Below are 20,108 nucleotides of genomic sequence, written 5' to 3'. Positions count from 1 at the left end.
GTTTTGGCCTTCCGTCCACACTGAGACGGCATTTTTATTAATGAAACGCTTTTTGCGAACGCTCTCCAAAGTTGATACATTTGAAAACGCCGTTTCCGCGTTGTAGTGTGGACAGACAAAACGAAGGTATTTAAAAATGATCACGTAAGTTTAGTCATGTGACGCATTTTGTACCAATAGATATTTATGTTTATACCGGTATTGTGCCTGTTATGTGCTAGTCACTTTCACACTGTTGCTAAAATATGTTACTTTGCACACTCTTCGTATCACAGTCCGGCAAAGATGACAGAAAATGTACTCACATTTGCTGTCCTGCGGCAATACATGAGAGTAGCTGCGTTTTAGTGCAAACATATGGTGGCATGCAGTGAATGGTGAGATATTTTTGCTAAATAAAATGATTCTCCAGAAGAATTGCGTGATAACTTTATTATTTATTTTTCCGTCTGTATATCATCTCAGTGAGCTTTTGTGAGGTTTCACGCATGCATTCCAAAAGTTTCTCATCCACACTGAAACATCGGAAAACGCCTGAAAACGCTAGTGTGGACGGAGGGCGCTATTAAATCAAAACGCAGTTTTCAAATGTATCTAGATTAATGTAGATGTAGACGTAGCCTGAAGCAGATGAAGGTAAATCTGGAAACTTTTTATAATGTCGGTTGTTTTGCGTATCGCCGTAGTTCGGAAACTAAATGTCCGGCGAGCGGTGCTAAAAGGTTAGTGCTTTATCGCTTCTGAAAATAACGTAGCATCTACACTAAACTAAACTGATAGCGTTAACAAAAGCAAGCATGAGATAAAAATGCATTTGCTGATGTAAACGTGCAATTTAAGCTGCTTCTACAAGTCTTTGACCTCTTTTATCGTGACTTGTGTTTCATGTATCGCAAATGCAAATGCTGAACTGCCGAGCAAGTTTACTACAGAAAAACCAAACATATTGAGCTGGTTATGTGATGCAATTGCAAACATCAAAATGTATCAGCTTACAAAACTTTTACTGGTAAAAGTGTTTTGAGGTCCTTACATAGCTTAAGGAACCACATGAGATTAAGTCTTAATTAAACTCCTTTAATAATAGGTCAATAATCTGCCCCTGTAATCATAATTTCTGCCACTAGTGTTCATTTCAGCTGGAAACTGCAGTGAATTTTATTCATTGGTATGTTTTTGAAAAACAAATTCCATGTGATGACATTTGATAGTCATGACATGTACCAAGCTATTCCTTTAACGAACAGCACTTCCATCCACCTAAAGTGAAGATGGGAACACAACACAGATTAAAACCCCTTGCAATTTAGTGATTGAAAATAGGTGACCCACAACTGACACCCAGCCTGAAACACCCAAGCATTCTACAGTTTCATAGGCTCAGTGGAGTGTTATTTTTGTTTTGTCTCTGGACGGCATGCATTTTTCTTTTCATTTGGAAATCTACAGGGAAACGACTACCATGTGTTTTTTTGCCTTGGATTTTTGTTCTCCTTTCATTTGTCTTTTTTTTTTTTATCAGGTGGGATATAGCTAGTAGTCAACCCCCACCAAACCAGCCCTATTTCTCTCCTCAAGCCTTCATCTTTCGCTTTCTCCGGGGATTCGCTTTCTCTCATCTCTACAGGAAACACACAGAGCGATTTATATTTATCTGTCTTTGTTTTCTAAATGGGTCAGATTTGGCTTGTCAGTGGCACTCTGACGTGCTGGGGAGATTTTAAACAGCAGCCGTTAAATCAGCCCGTTAGCAGCTCAAGAGTTGAGAGAAAAGAGATGCATGTACGCATGAAATCATTTTTAATTTACGTGTCGGAATAATTTCTGCTCTTCATTATGTAAGTAAATACAGGGGCTTTGAGATGTAATTTGTGTTAATTCATGTCTTTGTAGCAGCAGGGATGTGAGGAAGGGTAAAAATACCAGCGCGCGATCAGCCAGCCAGAACAAACAGGGCAAAGATGTTTCTCATAAATCCCACATCACACATGCAATCATCATTTTTATCTTCTGCCCAACTACTGAAGTTTAAATCAGGTTATAGTTACTTTTATTGTGTGTGTGTGTGTGTGTGTGTGTGTGTGTGTGTGTGTGTGTGTGTGTGTGTGTGTGTGTGTGTGTGTGTGTGTGTGTGTGTGTGTGTGTGTGTGTGTGTGTGTGTTAAAATGAAATAAAATTAAATGTTGATGTTGATGCAATGGAGAATTTGTAGACCTGTGGCTCAGGGTTATTATCATTAAAGGTAGGGTGGGTAATTTCGGATAGGCTAGCAATTGCAAGCTAGCTTTGAAAGCATACGATCCCACCCTCCCTTCAGAGTGTCTCCAATGCAACTCCTCCTTCAAAACACATGAACGCACACAGCAGAGTCTGCAAAGTGTCACAAGAGACGGTGTTAAATTACTTCATGTCTCAAAGCACACAACATTACAATAATAATGAATGTAAACAACTTAATAAGCTCTGACTTGTACCACCTGACTACAAATGTTAGTCCAATCATTGCATTCTGTCCGAATGCAGTGATCGGACGGACATTTTTTGGTTATGAGACTTTCACATAAGATGTATGTGACCCTGGATCACAAAACCAGTCACATGTCGCACGGGTATATTTGTGGCAATAGCCAACAATACATTGTATGGGTAAAAATGATCGATTTTTCTTTTATGCCAAAAATCATTAGAATATTAAGTAAAGATCGTTCCATGAAGATATTTTGTAAATTTCCTACCGTAAATATATAAAATATTTATTTTTGTGAGTGAATGCAGCACAATCGCGAACAGAAAGAGACAACTTTAAAGGTGATTTTTTTGCACCCTCAGATTCCAGATTTCCAAATATATCCGCCAAATATTATCCTATCCTAACAAACCATACATCAATGGGAAGCTTATTTATTCAGCTTTCGGGTTATGTATAAATCTCAGTTTAAAAAAATTGACCCATGTGACTGGTTTTGTGGTCCAGGGCCACGTACATTTTTTATATAGGCCTATATTTAGACCCCTTCTATTATTGATTGCTATCAGTACACAGAGAGTATCAATGAGTATAACAAAAAGTGTGTATGAAAGAACATTGCCTACCTTTAACTAAAACTAAAACCTTAAAAATATATATTTTTCATTACTTGAAATAAAAGGAAAATTATTTGAAATTAAAACAAATAAAATGGCTTATAAATATGACAAAAACTAAATCAAAATGAAAACACAAAATGTAGAAATAAAGGCTGATTCAAAATATTAACAAAACTATAATTAGTATCCCAGTGATACTAAAATAACAGCCATGGCCTTGAAAAAATTACTTGCCTTAATATTTTTTCTTGTGACAACTTAATCATCCATCAAAGTGGAGGTTAAAGTAAAGTTAAAGTAAAGCTAAGTCAAGTTTCATTCACATCACCAGCAGCAACTGACCTGAATGTATCCGTGTGATGTGAGTGACAGCGACCGTTGACATCAGCATGTGGGCGTGGCCAGTGACTCCACACACACTTGAGAACAGTTTGACTCCATGCTAATCTGAAGTGAAGGGAGTTGAGCTCACATGATCAATCAACCTGGCAGCTGAAAGTCTGCAAAATGGACTGACTTGCAGTAAACGATTTTGTGATTTTATAGGATACTTTTCTGACCACATGCATTAAGAAATTGTGGAAGGGGCAATTTGTGTGTGTGTGTGTGTGTGTGTGTGTGTGTGTGTGTGTGTGTGTGTGTGTGTGTGTGTGTGTGTGTGTGTGCATGTGTGTGTCTGTGTGTCCAGCCCGATCTCACGGCAATTCGTACGAATTTTACGAGGTGGCTAATCCGTACTAATTCATACGACCTCACTCGTACAAATTCGTGCGATTTTTGCTAATTCGTACATATTTTACGAGTTACCAAATTCGTATGAATGACCTACCCCTGACCCCGCCCCTAAACCTACCCATCACGTGGGTTTAGACAAATCGTACAAATTCGTACGAGTGAGGTCGTACAAATTAGCCACCTTTTAATCACTTGTACGAATTTGTACGAATTGGTCGTGAGATAGCGTTGGTGTGTCTGTGTGTGTGTTCTGTCCTTTAGTTATCTATTAACCTTTAAGTTTACTTTTATAAATGTAAGTACCTCAACTTTAATTCATATATCTATGTATGCATGTACAGTATGTATGGTATGTACTGTATGTAAGCAGAGACATGTGTTTGTGAATTGGACCACATTGATCACAATATATGTTTGTGTTCAGCCAGCAAACATGTCACAATAGACTATGTGTGTGTGTGTGTGTGTGTGTGTGTGTGTGTGTGAGTGTGTGTGTGTGTGTGTGTGTGTGTGTGTGTGTGTGTGTGTGTGTGTGTGTGTGTGTGTGTGTGTGTGTGTGTGTGTGTGTGTGTGTGTGTGTGTGTGTGTGTGTGTGTGTGTGTGTGTGTGTGTGTGTGTGTGTGATCCCTCCTTTAGTTATCTATTTAGCTTTCAGTTTACTTTTATAAATGTAAGTAACTCAACTTTAATTAATATAGGCCTATGTATGTAAGCAGAGACATTTGTTTGTGAATTTAACAACATTGATCGCAATTAAGGCTGCACGATATGGGTAAATTGTCATATTGCGATTATTGAGGTCAAGATTGTGATTGCGATTTGATATAATAAACAAATGGTTTCATGAGTCAACTTGCTTGGTTCTTCTCAAGGAAAATGCATACACATATTAGTGATAATGCTGAAATGTATATTTCTCAAACTAGCAACAACAAACGCACAGTGTTTTCAAATTAAAATAATATTTTTTTTACAAAATTAAATAATGACATCTTTGCATTACTGCAAATGTGTTATTGTCTCAATAGTACAATAGTATAAAATAAATAGAACAATAAATAAGAACATTTGTATGCTCATGAAAATAAGATATTTTGAACATTCTGTCAAGACAAGCAGGGACATTTAAGCAGGATGTAACATATATGCGTTGTCTAAACTCCGTCTGTGGATCATTTTTGGTGTAAGTGTATTGTGATTGTCAAAACATTTGGTAACTAAACAGAATTTTGTTAAGTTTAGTGACAACATGTTACAATGTTTCTTAAATAACCAAACTTCAACAACATAAGGGCAGATCCTTTGAGCGCTGCTGATGACTCTGTGAAGTGACGCTCGAGTGATCAAGTATTCCAATGTATAAAAAAGCTTGCTCCGTCCTCCTTTTCTTTCCTTGCAGCCTTCCCTCGCTTCCTACCGGGGGTGGAGCTGAGACACGAGGAAAGGAAAGGAGGATGCACAAATAAGAATTGAGAAGCACCCCTGTTCTCCGCGCTGCACACCGGATAAAGTCACGGCGTGAGCATACGCGCCACTGCCTAAACTGACTGGTCTTCTTTTTCAGTTCTTCTTTTTATTAGCGGTGTAGAAAATGGGCAAACAGCTCTCAGAGAGAATGGGTTGTCATATCCACACATGCATTTATTCATAAAATCGCAGCATTTTGCGTCACATAATCGCATAGGCTTGACATCGCGATTGTCGCAATACAGCACTAATCGCAATATATGTTTGTGTTCAGCGAGCAAACATGACACAATAGTGTGTGTGTGTGTGATTTTATTAATAAGTCAAAACAATCATATGTGTGTGCGGCCTAAGGAATAAGGAAGTGCTCTTACTGCTAAACACTATTATATGCAAGTGTCTATGCTTTAGTGGGTTTTGTGGTTAGCCAATATGCTTCAGTGTGGCGTAATTAGTGTCTGAGGCTTAATTTGACTCACTTATGGCGCTTCCGTTGTCTGCGTGTACAGAATGAAGCTCACTCTCACTTTCTTTCTTTTTGTCCGGCAGCTCTTGGAAAAAGGAAGAAAAAAAAAACATATTTTCCTGTTGTTTGTTTGACCTCAATTAAACCCTCTGTTTTGTCAAGAGCCGTTAAACTCACAACAGCCTCAGAGCATGTGTGTGTGTGTATATGTGTTTTAGGTGACGGCATTCCTGCAGTTATATGGTGGCAAAAGGGATTTGCAAAGGGCAGAGAGAGAGAGGGGGGGAGAAAGAGAGAGAGGGAGGATGTAAGGGCAACTGCACAGGAAGAAAGAAGGGGAAATTGCTAAACAGTGCATTGGCAGATATGAGCCCTGAGCGTTCAGAGATAGCACACGCTGTTGAACAATGTTGCTGTAATGCTATGTGCCGCACATATCTGATTATAACTGCATGCCGAGCATCAATATTGGGTGAAACTGGGAAAATTCAGGATTAGTCTTTTCTCCAAAATCACAAAAATAAACAACACTGTTTAACCATTGTTTTTGAAAGTCCAGTGAAATATTATTGCAATTTAAAATAACTATTTTCTGTTGTAATTTATCGTAAAATTCTATTTATTCTCATAATTAGTTTAAAAACCTGACCCCAAACTTTTGAATGGCAGTGTAAGATAGAATAACTAAAGCAAAACCTATTTAGTATACCTGTTCTTTTGAACATTCTATTCATAACAATATCATTTTACAGTGATTTGGTAAAAGAACCACATTGTATTATGAGAATATTCATTGAAAGGCATCTAAACAATAAAATTACAAGGAGAGGGTACAATTAATTTTGGATTTAGCGGTTGGCCAAATTTAATGTAATTTTCCCCGCACAAGAATATCAAAGTGTGCCATTACTGCCCAGAACACCTTAGAGACACCCTAGCAACTACCCAGAACCCCCCTCTGAATGCATAGCAACACCCTGGCAGCCTTTCAACACACTGGATCATCATTGCAGAGTTTTGCAGAGGCAAGAAACGCTCACATCTTCAAAGAACCTTGTCTTGCTTGATGGATTTACAGCCTGATTTTCACTTACGCATGTACTCGGCTCATTTATGTGGAATCATATTTAAGAGAATCTTCTGCCGGTGAAGCGATCCTTTCAGCAGGTTACACACCATTTCATCAGACAGAAATCTCTCCTTTTACTAAGCGCATCATCTCAGTGTTTATTCATTTGAATCTCGTGGCTATCTCTACTGTCAGCACAAACACAGTCTACATGCTCATTTAGATGACACGGAATACAAAACACATTTCGAAATGAACTTAGATGTAATGAAATTCATGTTCATTAAAGTGTTGTTCACATTGTCAAGTTATGTATTGTCCTACACACACACATGCACAAAGGAATAAATTGTGTGTGTGTGTGGATATATATGGATATATTGTGCTTTTTTTCTTCAGAAGTTTTGAAAATGTTAAACAGAATTGTGCTCACACATCTTTGATAGATCAAAGCTGTTACATTTACAGAGTGTTTGTGGGAATCAGTGTGTAACTGCAGAGTGAAAGGGAAACAGTGATGCATACACACAGGTGGAGGCATTCATCATGCAGACTGGTGCTAATTGACTGAGCTGGTCAAACCATCCGACGCCATCGCTCAAGACTCACGGGACTGTGTGTTTGCCACCTGCAAACAAGCAAACACAAACCGAGAACCTCAGATGTTCTGCACAGACACACACGCACGCACGCACACACACACACACACACACACACACACACACGCACACACACACATGCACACTCACACACAGACACGCGCTGTGTCCAAGTTATGGCATTCATTTGCTCTTTCTGTCAATGCTTATTTAGTGCTTTAGTGAAATAATCAATTGCAAGAAAGATAAAGAAAAGCAAACAACGGTAATTAGTGTCTGGCTTCACTGCTCAACATAAGCTACTTTGAGAACAATCAAGAAAAGCAGGAACACACACAGAGGAATGTTTTAAACTTTTTAAAGGTCTAAAAAGTCATGGAGTACTATGTAATGTTACACAATGTTATGTCATGGACATTTCTGTAAATATACATTTCTCCGGTTATGCACTGCATGGAGGCTCAGAAAGCCAATCCGCCATTGAGCCACATTCAAATTTCAGGTCGTTCTTTGTCTTTTAGGAGATGTTTACACAAACGAGCATAGTAAAAAAAAAAAAAATCTTTTTTTTTTTAAATGCAGTTACCCCAAACATCTGAAAGTCAATGACAAAACTCATGGGAATTTAATGCAAGTTTAACACAATTTTTGTGAAATCATTATTTTATTAAGATTAATTCATTAAGTGGCATCTTTCCAATAGGAGAAATAACCATCCCTCATATAAACAGAATGTTGCAATACAAAAAATATTGTGAATGATAAAGATTCAATATAAAATATATAATATAATATAATATAATATAATATTATATAATATTATATAATATAATGGGATATTATACTCTTTCTGCAGTTTTTATGGTGACACCAGTAGGTGGCGGCAAACAAATGTCTTTGAACCACGAGTCAATGAACCATTCATTCAACCCATTTGTTTGAAATGCAGAACCGCAGAACCATACTTCATAGCAGTGTGAGGACGACAGCGCCAGCCTAACAGTCTGATGCCGGAAGTGGGCGTGGCTAGGCATTGCGCTACTTCTGTGTTTTAGAACGTTTCAAAATTTAAAACAATGCTATTATAAATATTTGTTTAAACGATTTAATTAAAGATGTGTATATATATATATATATATATATATATAGTTGTGTGTATATATACAGGTGAAACTCGAAAAATTAGAATATTGTGCAAAAGTTCATGTAATTCAGTAATTCAAATTAAAAGGTGAAACTAATATATTTAGTATATATAACTACATATGCATGATTATACTTTTCAGAGGGCCGACATTTCTGTATTTAAAATCCTTTTTTGTATTGATTTTATGTAATATTCTAATTTTCTGAGATTTTAAATTTGGGGTTTTCATAATCTGTAAGCCATAATTATGCACGATAACTTTTGCACGATATTAGAATTTTTCGAGTTTCACCTGTATGTGTATGTATATATATATATATATATATATATATATATCAAATATTATAAAATATAATAATTATTTGTCCTATTAACAAAAGACAATATACGACTATTAAAAATGCTTTTCAATTCAATCAAATGTTCAAGCTTTGTTTTAATTTTATTATTATTTTTGTTTAAAGCTTTATTCAATTTATATTGTTAATCATTTGACACAACAAATGGATAAAGTATCATTTTAACTTTTAAAAAACTATTTTGTTAATACTCAACCATTTCACAACTAACAATTTTTTTTCATAGACCAAACAACATAATTCTATGGTGGACTGATACAAAAATTATTAATTAAATACAATTATTTTTTTCCTCTGAAATGGCAAAAGCATCACACACAGATGTACCTGCTCTAAATAAATAATAGCAATTAAATAAAAATAAAAAATCGAACTAAATAAAACAAATTATAAAAAACAAAATCAAACCAAAGAAAATAAAAGCGAGTGTCATGACGAAAGGCGCCTCAGGAATCATCAGGATTAACTCCATGTGTATGGAGTTTTGATCTATTTAGTTTATTTGTCACTTGAGAATTGTTGTTAAATGTGTGCCTGCATAACTTTAATAAGATTTATTTTGTTTGGTTTGATTTTGTTTTATATAATTTATTTATTTTATTTGTTTTGATTTTATATTTTGATTTAATTACTATTATTTATTTGGAGCAGGTACAGCTAGTGTGTGATGCTTTTGCTATTTCAGGGGGGGGGGGGGGGGGGGAGGGAAACACATTTTATTTAAAAAATGCTTTTCAATTAATTCAAATGCTCAAGCTTTGTTTTCGTTTTATTATTTTGTTTGTTTTAAGCTTTGTTCAATTTATATTGTTAATCATTTGACACAGAACAGATGCATAAAGTATCATTTTAACTTAAAAAAAACATTATTAACATTTGTTAATAGGCTACATTGCCTGTCTTTTGTTAATAGGACAAAACATAGTTATTATACTTTATAATATTTTAAATAATATATTTTATAATATTTGATATATATATATATATATATATCTATATAGGCCTATCTCTTAAATATATATTTTTAATGAAATCGTTAAAAAATATATTCATAATAGCATTGTTTTAAACTTTCTAAAACACAGAAGTAGCGCAATGCCTGGCCACGCCCACTTCCGGCATCAGACTGTCGTCCTCACACTGCTGTGACGTATGGTTCTGCGGTTCTGCAGTCGGTTACTATTGATTCTTTCTGGAATGAAACATGTGACTCTCTTTATGTCATTGAGTCATTGAATCATTCACTCAAACGATTTGTTCAAAAACACTGAACCTATTCAAGATCAAAACACACTGGCTCAGATTTTGTTCGGATTCGGAACTTTTGGCGGAGCAACACAAGTAACGGACAATATTATATCTAAAACGTAAGTAACTCAATTTACGTTTATGTTTATCAAACTGTTGCATATAAGAAATATCAGAAACAACCCTAGTTGCTATTTCTAACATGGCATTTTTGTATATTTATGGAGGCATCTTTTGAACTTGTGATAAAATCGTAAGAAAGTAGTTTCACACAGAAGTTCCACATACTTGTTTGGCCCAGTCACATTCTGTTACACTCTTGCTTGTGTGATATTGTTTTAATATTATACTATGAGATAAAACAAGATGATATTATTAAGATTATACTATTATACTGTAGGCTAATTGTTTTTATATGGAGCATCCCACTAAACTCAACATAACAATGTAAAATGATGAACGGTTTGTGTGAATGTTTTGTTAGGTTGTGTAATGTCAGGTTGAGTTCTTCATTTGTTATTGTGTGTAAAGAGGTACAAAAAAGGTAAGAACTTCATTGTCTTTGTCTGTCACTCATAAGTCATAAGACAATGCAGAGAGACTCTTTAAACAGTGTTATCAGACTGCTGAAGACCATCTGTCCACACACACACACACACACACACACACACACACACACACACACACACACACACACACACACACACACACACACACGCATGGTTAATCCATCACCCTGATGTTTCTGACCTGTGTGTTTAGGCAGATTTTCTCTCTTTTGTGAGATTACACTGACCAGGCCTCTTGGAGTGTGTGTGTGCGTGTTTGAGCCCCATGGGCTTGTGTTTTGATGTTAATGATGACTTTTAACTTTTAAATGTCAGAGCAGTCCAGGTGTCAGGGTGTGGAAGAGGAGAGAAAAGGACCACAAACACGCAATCCTTTCATCACACACACACACACACACACACACACACACACACACACACACACACACACACACACACACACACACACACACACACACACACACACACACACACACAACTGTGTGTGTTATTGTATTTTATTTAATATTTTAATTACTTTGCTATTAGTCCATTTTCACTTGTTTACTGTGTTTTTGTTACTTGTCTAGTCTATACAATTTGTACTGTATCATTAACGTCATACCGCCCAGCCCTAATATATATATATATTTTCAATTTTTTTCAATTCAAAGGGGCTTTATTGGCATGAAAGTTTTTGAAACAATGTTGCCAAAGCATATACAAAATATACAAATAAAATATATAATAGGCTATATATATTATATATAAACATTTATTTGTGTGTGTGATTTTATATATATATATATATATATATATATATATATAGAGAGAGAGAGAGAGAGAGAGAGAGAGAGAGAGAGAGAGAGAGAGAGAGAGAGAGAGAGAGAGAGAGAGAGAGAGAGAGAGAGAGAGAGAGAGAGAGAGAGAGAGAAGAGAGAGAGAGAGGAGAGAGAGAGAGAGAGAGAGAGAGAGAGAGGAGAGAGAGAGAGGAGAGGAGAGAGAGAGAGAGAGAGAGAGAGAGAGATAGATAGATAGATAGATAGATAGATAGATAGATAGATAGATAGATAGATAGATAGATAGATAGATAGATAGATAGATAGATAGATAGATAGATAGATAGATAGATAGATAGATAGATAGACAGACAGGAAGGTTAGGTTGCTATAGGGGTAATTAATTGCTAGTTTGTTCTGGGTGGTTTAACCTAGTACATATTATAACCTCTATTCAGTATATCACTTGGGTTACTCCTTCTGTATAAGTCTGGGGTTCTTTTGTCTGTTTTATCATCAGATCGAACACTGTCTCTGTCAGTCTGTCTCTCCAGCGGTATGTCGTATGAAGTGAAAGTAAACATGATAGGAGGAAGCGTGAGTGTGTGTGAGAGCTCCGCTGCGTCCCGTCTCATGGTTAATGATCTGTTATCGACGGGCGAGTGTTTGGTTCACACGAGTGTGTCAACAGTCACACTCCGTTTAAACGCGGAGATTCACACAAAAGGTGCGGTACGGAAGCTGGAAACCAATTAAAATCAAACCCAATGACGCGCGGTGGGCAGTGAATGGTGGATCTGAGTGTGTCAGAGCCTTAATTGTGGAGATCAGGTTTGTTTTATGCCACCCTCGTTTATAACTGGTGTTTGCATCAGGACCAAGAATCTGACTTATTTCCACAGTTCTTTCATGTTATCAAATAATGAGATGAGGAGGTGAGGAAACCTCTTTAATGAGCTTCTTGTTCACAAAGTTCACAAAGTTTACGAATTCAGTCTATTCTTCATGGTGGTGAATTTTAAATATACAGACGTACAGACGTACACATACTTTTATTTACAGTATATGGTGACCACTTTGAGATAAAATGGTGATTTATTTATTTATTTTTGTTCTCTCACTTAGATTCAGGGAATATCAGACAAACTTGTGGAATCCATCAAATGCCCCTGAGACTTTAAATCAAAATGTTGCTGTCTCTGCCAGGAGTCTCACAGCTCTTCCATCGTGACAGTCGTCCAGAGCAAATCCACACCGAAATAGTTCAGTGACCACACAATCCAGGTTTTACTGTCCCAAAGATAAACCATGGGGTTGAGCTGAAAGACAAGCTCAGCTTTAGTCCATCAGCCGGGACTAAAGACTCTGATCTGGAAAGATTTAGAGCAGAGAGATGATCTCTGATTCTGTTGTATATGTTCTGCCACTCGATCCAGAAATATCAGAAAAGGACTCTAGGACGAATTTACTAAACTGTTGTGCGATATAGGATTTCCCACACACACACCTACATTTTATCCACTAAATTATACGCAATCCATTTGACCTTAGGTATGGAATGTGACTTATTCACATAAATGAATGTTACTTGCCTGGTGCAAATGCTATAATTTATAAATCAATTATTTGCAAACCCATATCGATCTACCACTAATCTGAACATTGTGTGATGTCATAATATTTAGGGGTGTAAATAAATGCATGTTATCCAGGATTCCGTTTGAATATTTTTTGTCTCACAAAAATCTTTTTTTATTGTCAAACAGTTTAAGGAATAGTAATGGTTTACTTTCCATTTTTTCTTTGTAATGCAAAATGATAATTGTAGCAGAATGTCTCTTTTTCATACACTGACTGAAACGAATGGTGACCCGGGGACTGTCATGATTTTAAAATTACGCCATAAAAGTAGGTCTATACGACTTGTGCGCTATATTCTAAGTCTTTGTGTGATGAGAATAGTCCTTTTTGACCAATGATCTTCTTTGACACAGCTTTCATATCTCATTTGAGAGCTCATATCTCAAGGTTTGATGTCAACGATGACAAATGTCACTGATTCTTATGTCTCGTGACTTAATGAATATATTGATATTCTTATGTCTCGTTCTCTGTTAATTTTTGCTCAGTTTTTATTTATTTTTTATTTCATCTCTTAGTTTAATAAGCATTAATTGTCATATAAACCTTGTAGTTTTTATTTGACTGAATGTCTCTTCTCACTTTTTGCAGCATTCAGTCGTGCTCCGGTGCCCATGGCAGTTGTTCGACGGGAGTTGTCTTGTGAAAGTTACCCAATCGAGCTGCGCTGTCCCGGCACGGACGTCATCATGATTGAGAGTGCAAATTATGGTCGAACTGATGACAAAATCTGCGATGCCGACCCTGCGCAGATGGAGAACACACGCTGTTATTTGCCTGATGCGTACAAGATCATGAGCCAGAGGTGAGAGACACAAAAACAATTAGGCCAGAATCATGCATGCAGTAAATTACAGATCTGAAGTTTATAATAATTAAGATGTTTTAATGGTTTTTGTGTCTTAAGCTCCCAAAGGAATGCATTTATTTGATCAAAAATACTATAAAAACAATAATATTGTGAAAATTACACTCTAAAAAACATTATATATATATACACTACCGTTCAAAAGTTTGGGGTCAGTGAGAATTTTATTTTTATTTTTTGTAGGAAAGAAATCAATACTTTTATTTATCAAGGAATAATTAATTTGATCGAAAGTGACAGTAAAGACATTTATAATGTTACAAAAGTCTTTTGAACTTTCTATTCATCAAAGAATCCTAAAACAAAAACAAAAAAAACTTTACAACTGACAGACCAACAACTGTTTCAACACTGACAATAATAATAAATGTTTCTTGAGCATCAAATCCTCATATTATACTGATTTGTGAAGGATCATTTGACACTGAAGACACTGACACTGGTGATGCTGAAAATTCAGCTTTGATCACAGGAATAAATTAAACTTTACTATATATTCACACAGAAAACAGCTGATTTACACTGGAATAATATTTAATACTATAACAGATTTTTGTTGTATTTTTTAATCAAATAAGCGCAGCCATGGTTAGCAGAAGAGAATTCTTTTAAAAGTATTTAAAATCGTACCGACTCCAAACTTTTGAACGGTAGTATATATATATATATTGTTTGTGGAAACCATAATACATTACATTATAAATGTGTTTACTGTCACTTTTGATCAATTTAATGTGTCTTTGCTGAATATAGTTTTTTAATGAGATATATATATATATATATATATATATATCTTACCCCAAACTTGTAAATTGTAGTGTATCACAGTTTCCACAAAAACATTAAGCAGCAAGAAACATTGGCAATAATGAGAAATGTTTCTTGAGCAGCAAATCAGATTATTAGAATGATTTTTGAAGGATCATGTGACACTGAAGACTGAAAATTCAGCTTTGCATCACAGGAATAAATGACAGTTGACAGTATAATCACATACAAAGCAGATCCTTTAAATTGAAAATAATATTTCACAATATTACTGAATTTACTGTATTTTTATATCAAATAAACTGCTGCTGAAAATTCAGCTTTGCGTCACCACATAAATAAATTACATTTGAAAATATATTCAAAATGTCAGTTTTTTTAATGGTAATATGTCACATTTTTATGTTTTTTTACTGTGTTTTTGATCAAATAAATGCAGCCTTGGTGAGCATTAGAAACTTCTTTCAAAAACATAAACAAAAGTCTTGAATTTTTCCAAACCTTTGACATGTAGTGTATACGTACACTAACACAGCTATGATGGCGTTTTTGCAATGTAGAGTTTTAAAAGTATAGGTTGTGCTGAATTTTAGAAGTGTGTTGTGTAGGTTTTTGCTTTAAGTTATGAATTGTCCACTGACACATTTTGCAAATGTGTGAAATTGGGCTTGCGGAGCTGAAACCACTTTTGTACTTCTGTATATTGTGTCAAATCTTTTGGGCCTAGTGTGTGTGCATTAAGGCTCTTTTGTTTCTGTGTGCTAGTTGTTTAGTTTTCTTACCCAGTAATGTCTCATGGTACAATAAGAACAGGGAACATCCCCTTGGAGCAATCTGGGTTTAAGCGCTCCATTCAAGAACGCAGTGATGTTGGTAATTAGATATAGGATACCTCAGAAATCCTCAGGTCCATGAATCAAGCCTTCAGGGGTTTGAACCTGCAACCTTTGGATTAGCTTCTGCTGCATCACTGTGTGTGTGATCCACCGATGCAGATTTGGCTTATTAAATCCTGCTGTGCTGCTCTCTCTTTTGGCTGCTGTTTTCCCAGGTCTTCCCTATCATTTCCCTCAACATTTCATGTTCATCTCATCACACCTCAGCAGAGTGGAAGAGTCAGACAGACCGGGATCAGAGCATGGTGTGTCTGTAATTGTTCCTCTGTGTATTCTCAGTTCTGTTGCTGAAATAAATTAAAGCAGCTGCTCAGCAACACAGCAAGATAACAAACAGTAACTGTGTCCATCTAGTGCAGAACAATGGTATTCTTCTCCACAGCAAACCTCTAACCTCACGCACATAATCGTGTTAAGTGTGGGGAATTTGAATAGAGCATGTTTAAGTAGAGGGTCTGATAGAGTTACAATGGATGTTGTACAGAGTTTGATTAAGGTGTCATAGAATTTGAATAAAGTCGTAAAGATTTAATAGAGTTATGTAGAGATTTAGTTGATGGTGTCATGTACAGTTTTAGTATAGTATGTAGTGTTTTAGTACAGTGTTTGACTTAGAATTTTTGTAAAGTATGTTGTAGAATTTCACTAGAATGTGGCAAGCAGTTTCATTAGAGTGTCATATAGAGTTTCAGAATAATGTGTTATGTAAGGTTTTAGAGAATGTGTGTTGTAGAATTTTAGTGTAGTTTCATACAAAAAGTATCAGTGAAATGTACCACATAGCGTTTTATTGGAATTTATCATGTAGAGTTTCAGTGGAATGTGTTATGTAGAGTTTTAGAGTAGGCTAAATTGTAGATTTGAGTGAAATGAATGTATCACATAAGGTTTCAGTGGAATGTGTCATGTAGAGTTTCAGCAGAATATGTTATGTAAAGTTTTAGAGTATGTTGTAGGTTTTCAGTATAGTATGTTATAGAGTTTTAGTTGAATGTTTCACAGAGTTTTAGTACGATGTGTCAGTTTTAATAGAAGGTGTCATGTAGAGTTTCAGTAGAACATGTTATGTAAGGTTTTAGAGTATGTTTTAGAATTTCTGTATAGTATACATAGAGTTTCAGTGCAATGTATTACAGAGTTGAGAGTTTATACATAGAGTTTCAGCAGAATGTGTTATGTAGAGTTTGAGTTTGTAAAATTTCCATATAGTGTTACGTAGAGTTTCAGTGGAATGCAGCGTTTCAGTAAAATGTCACCTAGCATTTCATTAGGAATTTCACATAGAATTTCAATAGAATGTCATGTATAGAATGTCACAGAGTTTCATCAGAATATCACAGTTTCAGCAAATTGTGTCACGTAGAGTATAATGTCACATAGTTTCAGTAGAGTGTGTCATGTAGAGTTTCAGCAGAATGTGTTGTACTGTCACACCACATTAAAGAGCGTGAAAAGGACATTAATTGTTTGATAATTTGAAAGCTGGAGTTTCTTTCATATCAGAAGTACCAAAGCACAAAGCTTGTTGCGATTATTGGATAGTATGTTACAAATAACGTATAGTGATGTTTCGTTCACGCATCAACAGGGGAAAAAAAAAAATACTTGGGATTTAAGAATCAATATAGGTTCATCAAAATGAAATCAATTAAAATTGAGGAATCAATATTTTCAACCCATCCCTAGTGAACAGTGTATGTATGTTGAGTTGTTAGGGATAGTTTTGGGGAATCCTGTAGCGTGAGCTGTTGTTCTGCATCTTCCAGCCTCATTAACATGCGAAGAGATGAGAGGAGGTAAAGCTCACCTCCAGAGAGGAAACAAACTCAAACCCTTGGATCCCACTTACCCTGTAAGCCTATTAGAAAGAAACCAAGAAGAAAATCCAGAGAGAGAGAGAGAGAGAGACACAAAATCTTTCACTATTTAATTTTACATACTGTACAAGAATACACTATCAATGAAGATAGTGTAATCAGCAAGATGTGAAAAATCAAAAATAGCACTAAAAATATTCAAGGGGCCAATAACAATGAATGAACTACACCTATTGACAGTGGCCTATATTTGCACATGCTTTAATTGCGCATGATTAGGTATCTGATTCACTAAAGAAAATACTATATGCAGATCAGGCAACGACACAAATGTTCCCGGAAAATCTGGGCTGAGTTTGAATGGCAAAATCTCTTTTAAATAAGGTACATTTTACTGTTTGCTTTCTGTGCTCAGTAATCGTGGGATTTTAATGGCCAAACAATTAGAAACAAGTATTATCAAAAAATAAACAATGCATTTTATTGATTTCTATATTTTCCATCCACAGTACTAAAATTTGTCATATATTTGATTGTTTTCTATATTTTCTGTTATTGCTTTCACAATTCTAAATGTTGTCATGCAGGTATAATGCATATAATTGAATAAAATGTAGTTTAATGGAATAGAATTGAACTGTTGGAAAATGTTTCTCAGACTAGACATGTACTCATATGTCAGTTCTGGTATCCTCTGTAGTGCTGCTTTTGTGCTTTAGTCTTTCTGTTTGTCTGGTTATTGTCAAGCGTTTAAGATCAGATTTTCCGGGGTTTACGTAACAAACCGCATTCTGAGGGCAGCGTTATCCAACTGATTTTTTTTTTTAAATAGCAAATAAGATTTGCTTTTGCCCACATCTGTGTCATATTATCAGTTCTTGTGGGCTGAATTTTCCCTTTGTCTGTCATTGTGTGCTCTGTGACTGGCAGAGGTCCTTGGGTTCTGAACGCACAAGGTTCTTGCACGAGTAACCTGATAGCTCTATTCGGAAGCGCTACTCTTCGTTGTGTGGAATTTTGCCCTCGTGGGAATAGATCTGCTTTTCCGGGCCGCAAGCCACCTGTCTGCTCGCTGGTGCAGCTTGAGTCATCTCACGCAAACATGCACACACAGCTAATATCCAGAGGCAACAGCCATGTAAAGCAAACTCATTGTTTCTATTATGTTTATATATATACATATATATATTATTACTGTGATTTTTATTACTGTGATTACTGGGGGGGGTTATAGACGTTCGGTTGAATAATTGTTCATCTGTTATAGGACAACGGTTGAATAACTGTTCATCTGTTATAGGACAACTTAGTTTGAATAAACAAGCAGACACAGCTACTCGCTCTACGTTTATTTAAAATGAACAGCATGACAACTAGAAGTGTATGTGCTTCCCATTAAATGAATCACACACAGTAAACAAATCCTTAACAAAAAAAAAAAAAAAACGTTGCAATGAACGTGCTTTGTTTTAAATAAATCACACACAGTAAACAAAACCTTAACAAAAAAACTTTGCAATGAACTTTGCAATTTAGACGCGCAAACTGCGTGCCGGTGAGACGTACAAGTCGTTCATCCTCGGACGCGGTGTCGCGAGAGCTGTTACAAAAAAAGCCGTGCACACAGCCAAGCGAAATGGGGTCTTTGCCGGTTTTGTGCACCCAATGGCGTAATTTTTTGCCGCGCGCACCTTCGCGCTCGTGCGGACACGTCGAGTATAAACCAGGCTTTACTCCATGTCAGCGCGCGCTCTGATCGGTAAAGGTGCACAGACCTCTTCCGAATCATCTCCAGCACTCAGCCTCCAAAGCACCACTAACTCCGCCTCCGTTTCCCTTGTAAGCTGATATTAGTATTTAAACATTCTCTATGATAAATTTTTTTTGTAAAAAATATTTTAATAGCACGGTTTTGGCGGTTATAGAGTTCTAATGACGGTGTTCAACTATAACCGTCGGTCTCACGGTTATATAATAACCGTCACACCCCTACACGTAACCCTGGTTCCCTGAGATAACTGGAACGAGCATTGCGTCTGCTTTTAGCTGAGGCTTATGGGGAAAACTCCTGTTTTCTCAGAATTCTGAAGCCTGATTGGTTCACGTCTGTGCAGTTGAACAGACAAATGGCGTTTCAGCCCACCATAATGGGCGGGGTTGACTTCCTTTAAAGTCACGTAGAAACGGCGCTATTTCAGATCTTTCGACTGAGAAGCGGGTAACAACATCAATGCTCGTTTCCGTTATCTCAGGGAACCAGGGTTACGTGAGTAACCATAACGTTCTCTTTCGATACAGTTCACTCGCATTGCGTCTGCTTTTAGCTGCTTCGAGACCAGAAGTCCTTTGCTGCGGGCTCCGAAGCAAACAAACAGCTGCTCTGATTGCCGAAACTGGCCAGAGCGCTTGATATACACTCTCAAGGCCCTTGCGAGACAGAGTGGATGAGATGCCTGTTCGCTTCATCTGCGTTCTAAATGGGGTGGAGAGCACTTTTAGCATATGGCCTTTTTTCGGCCTAAGGACCATCTTACTGTCGTTTGGGCCAAACTCAATGCAGGAAGGTTCCACAGATAGAGCCTGCAAATCACCAACTCACTTGACTGACGCTAGA

The 20,108-nt window shown here is 36.4% G+C and overlaps 1 protein-coding gene across 37 annotated transcripts in view; it reads left to right on the top strand.

Annotated features, from left to right (window-relative positions):
- LOC130082286 (adhesion G protein-coupled receptor L3-like) overlaps positions 1-20,108 on the top strand; it is a 357,233-nt gene that overhangs the window by 127,768 nt on the left and 209,357 nt on the right. For all 37 annotated transcript variants that reach the window (XM_056247124.1, XM_056247125.1, XM_056247121.1 and 34 more), the window contains exon 4: positions 13,737-13,950. In XM_056247124.1, the coding sequence (XP_056103099.1) occupies positions 13,737-13,950 (214 nt within the window). The remainder of the gene's footprint in view (positions 1-13,736; positions 13,951-20,108) is intronic.

Source organism: Rhinichthys klamathensis, unplaced genomic scaffold (assembly GCF_029890125.1).
Source record: "Rhinichthys klamathensis goyatoka isolate OS25496 unplaced genomic scaffold, OSU_Roscu_1.1 h1tg000042l_1, whole genome shotgun sequence".
Lineage (NCBI taxonomy): Eukaryota > Metazoa > Chordata > Actinopteri > Cypriniformes > Leuciscidae > Rhinichthys > Rhinichthys klamathensis.
Note: the sequence above shows the minus strand (reverse complement) of the source record. Positions and strands in the feature narration are given on the sequence as shown.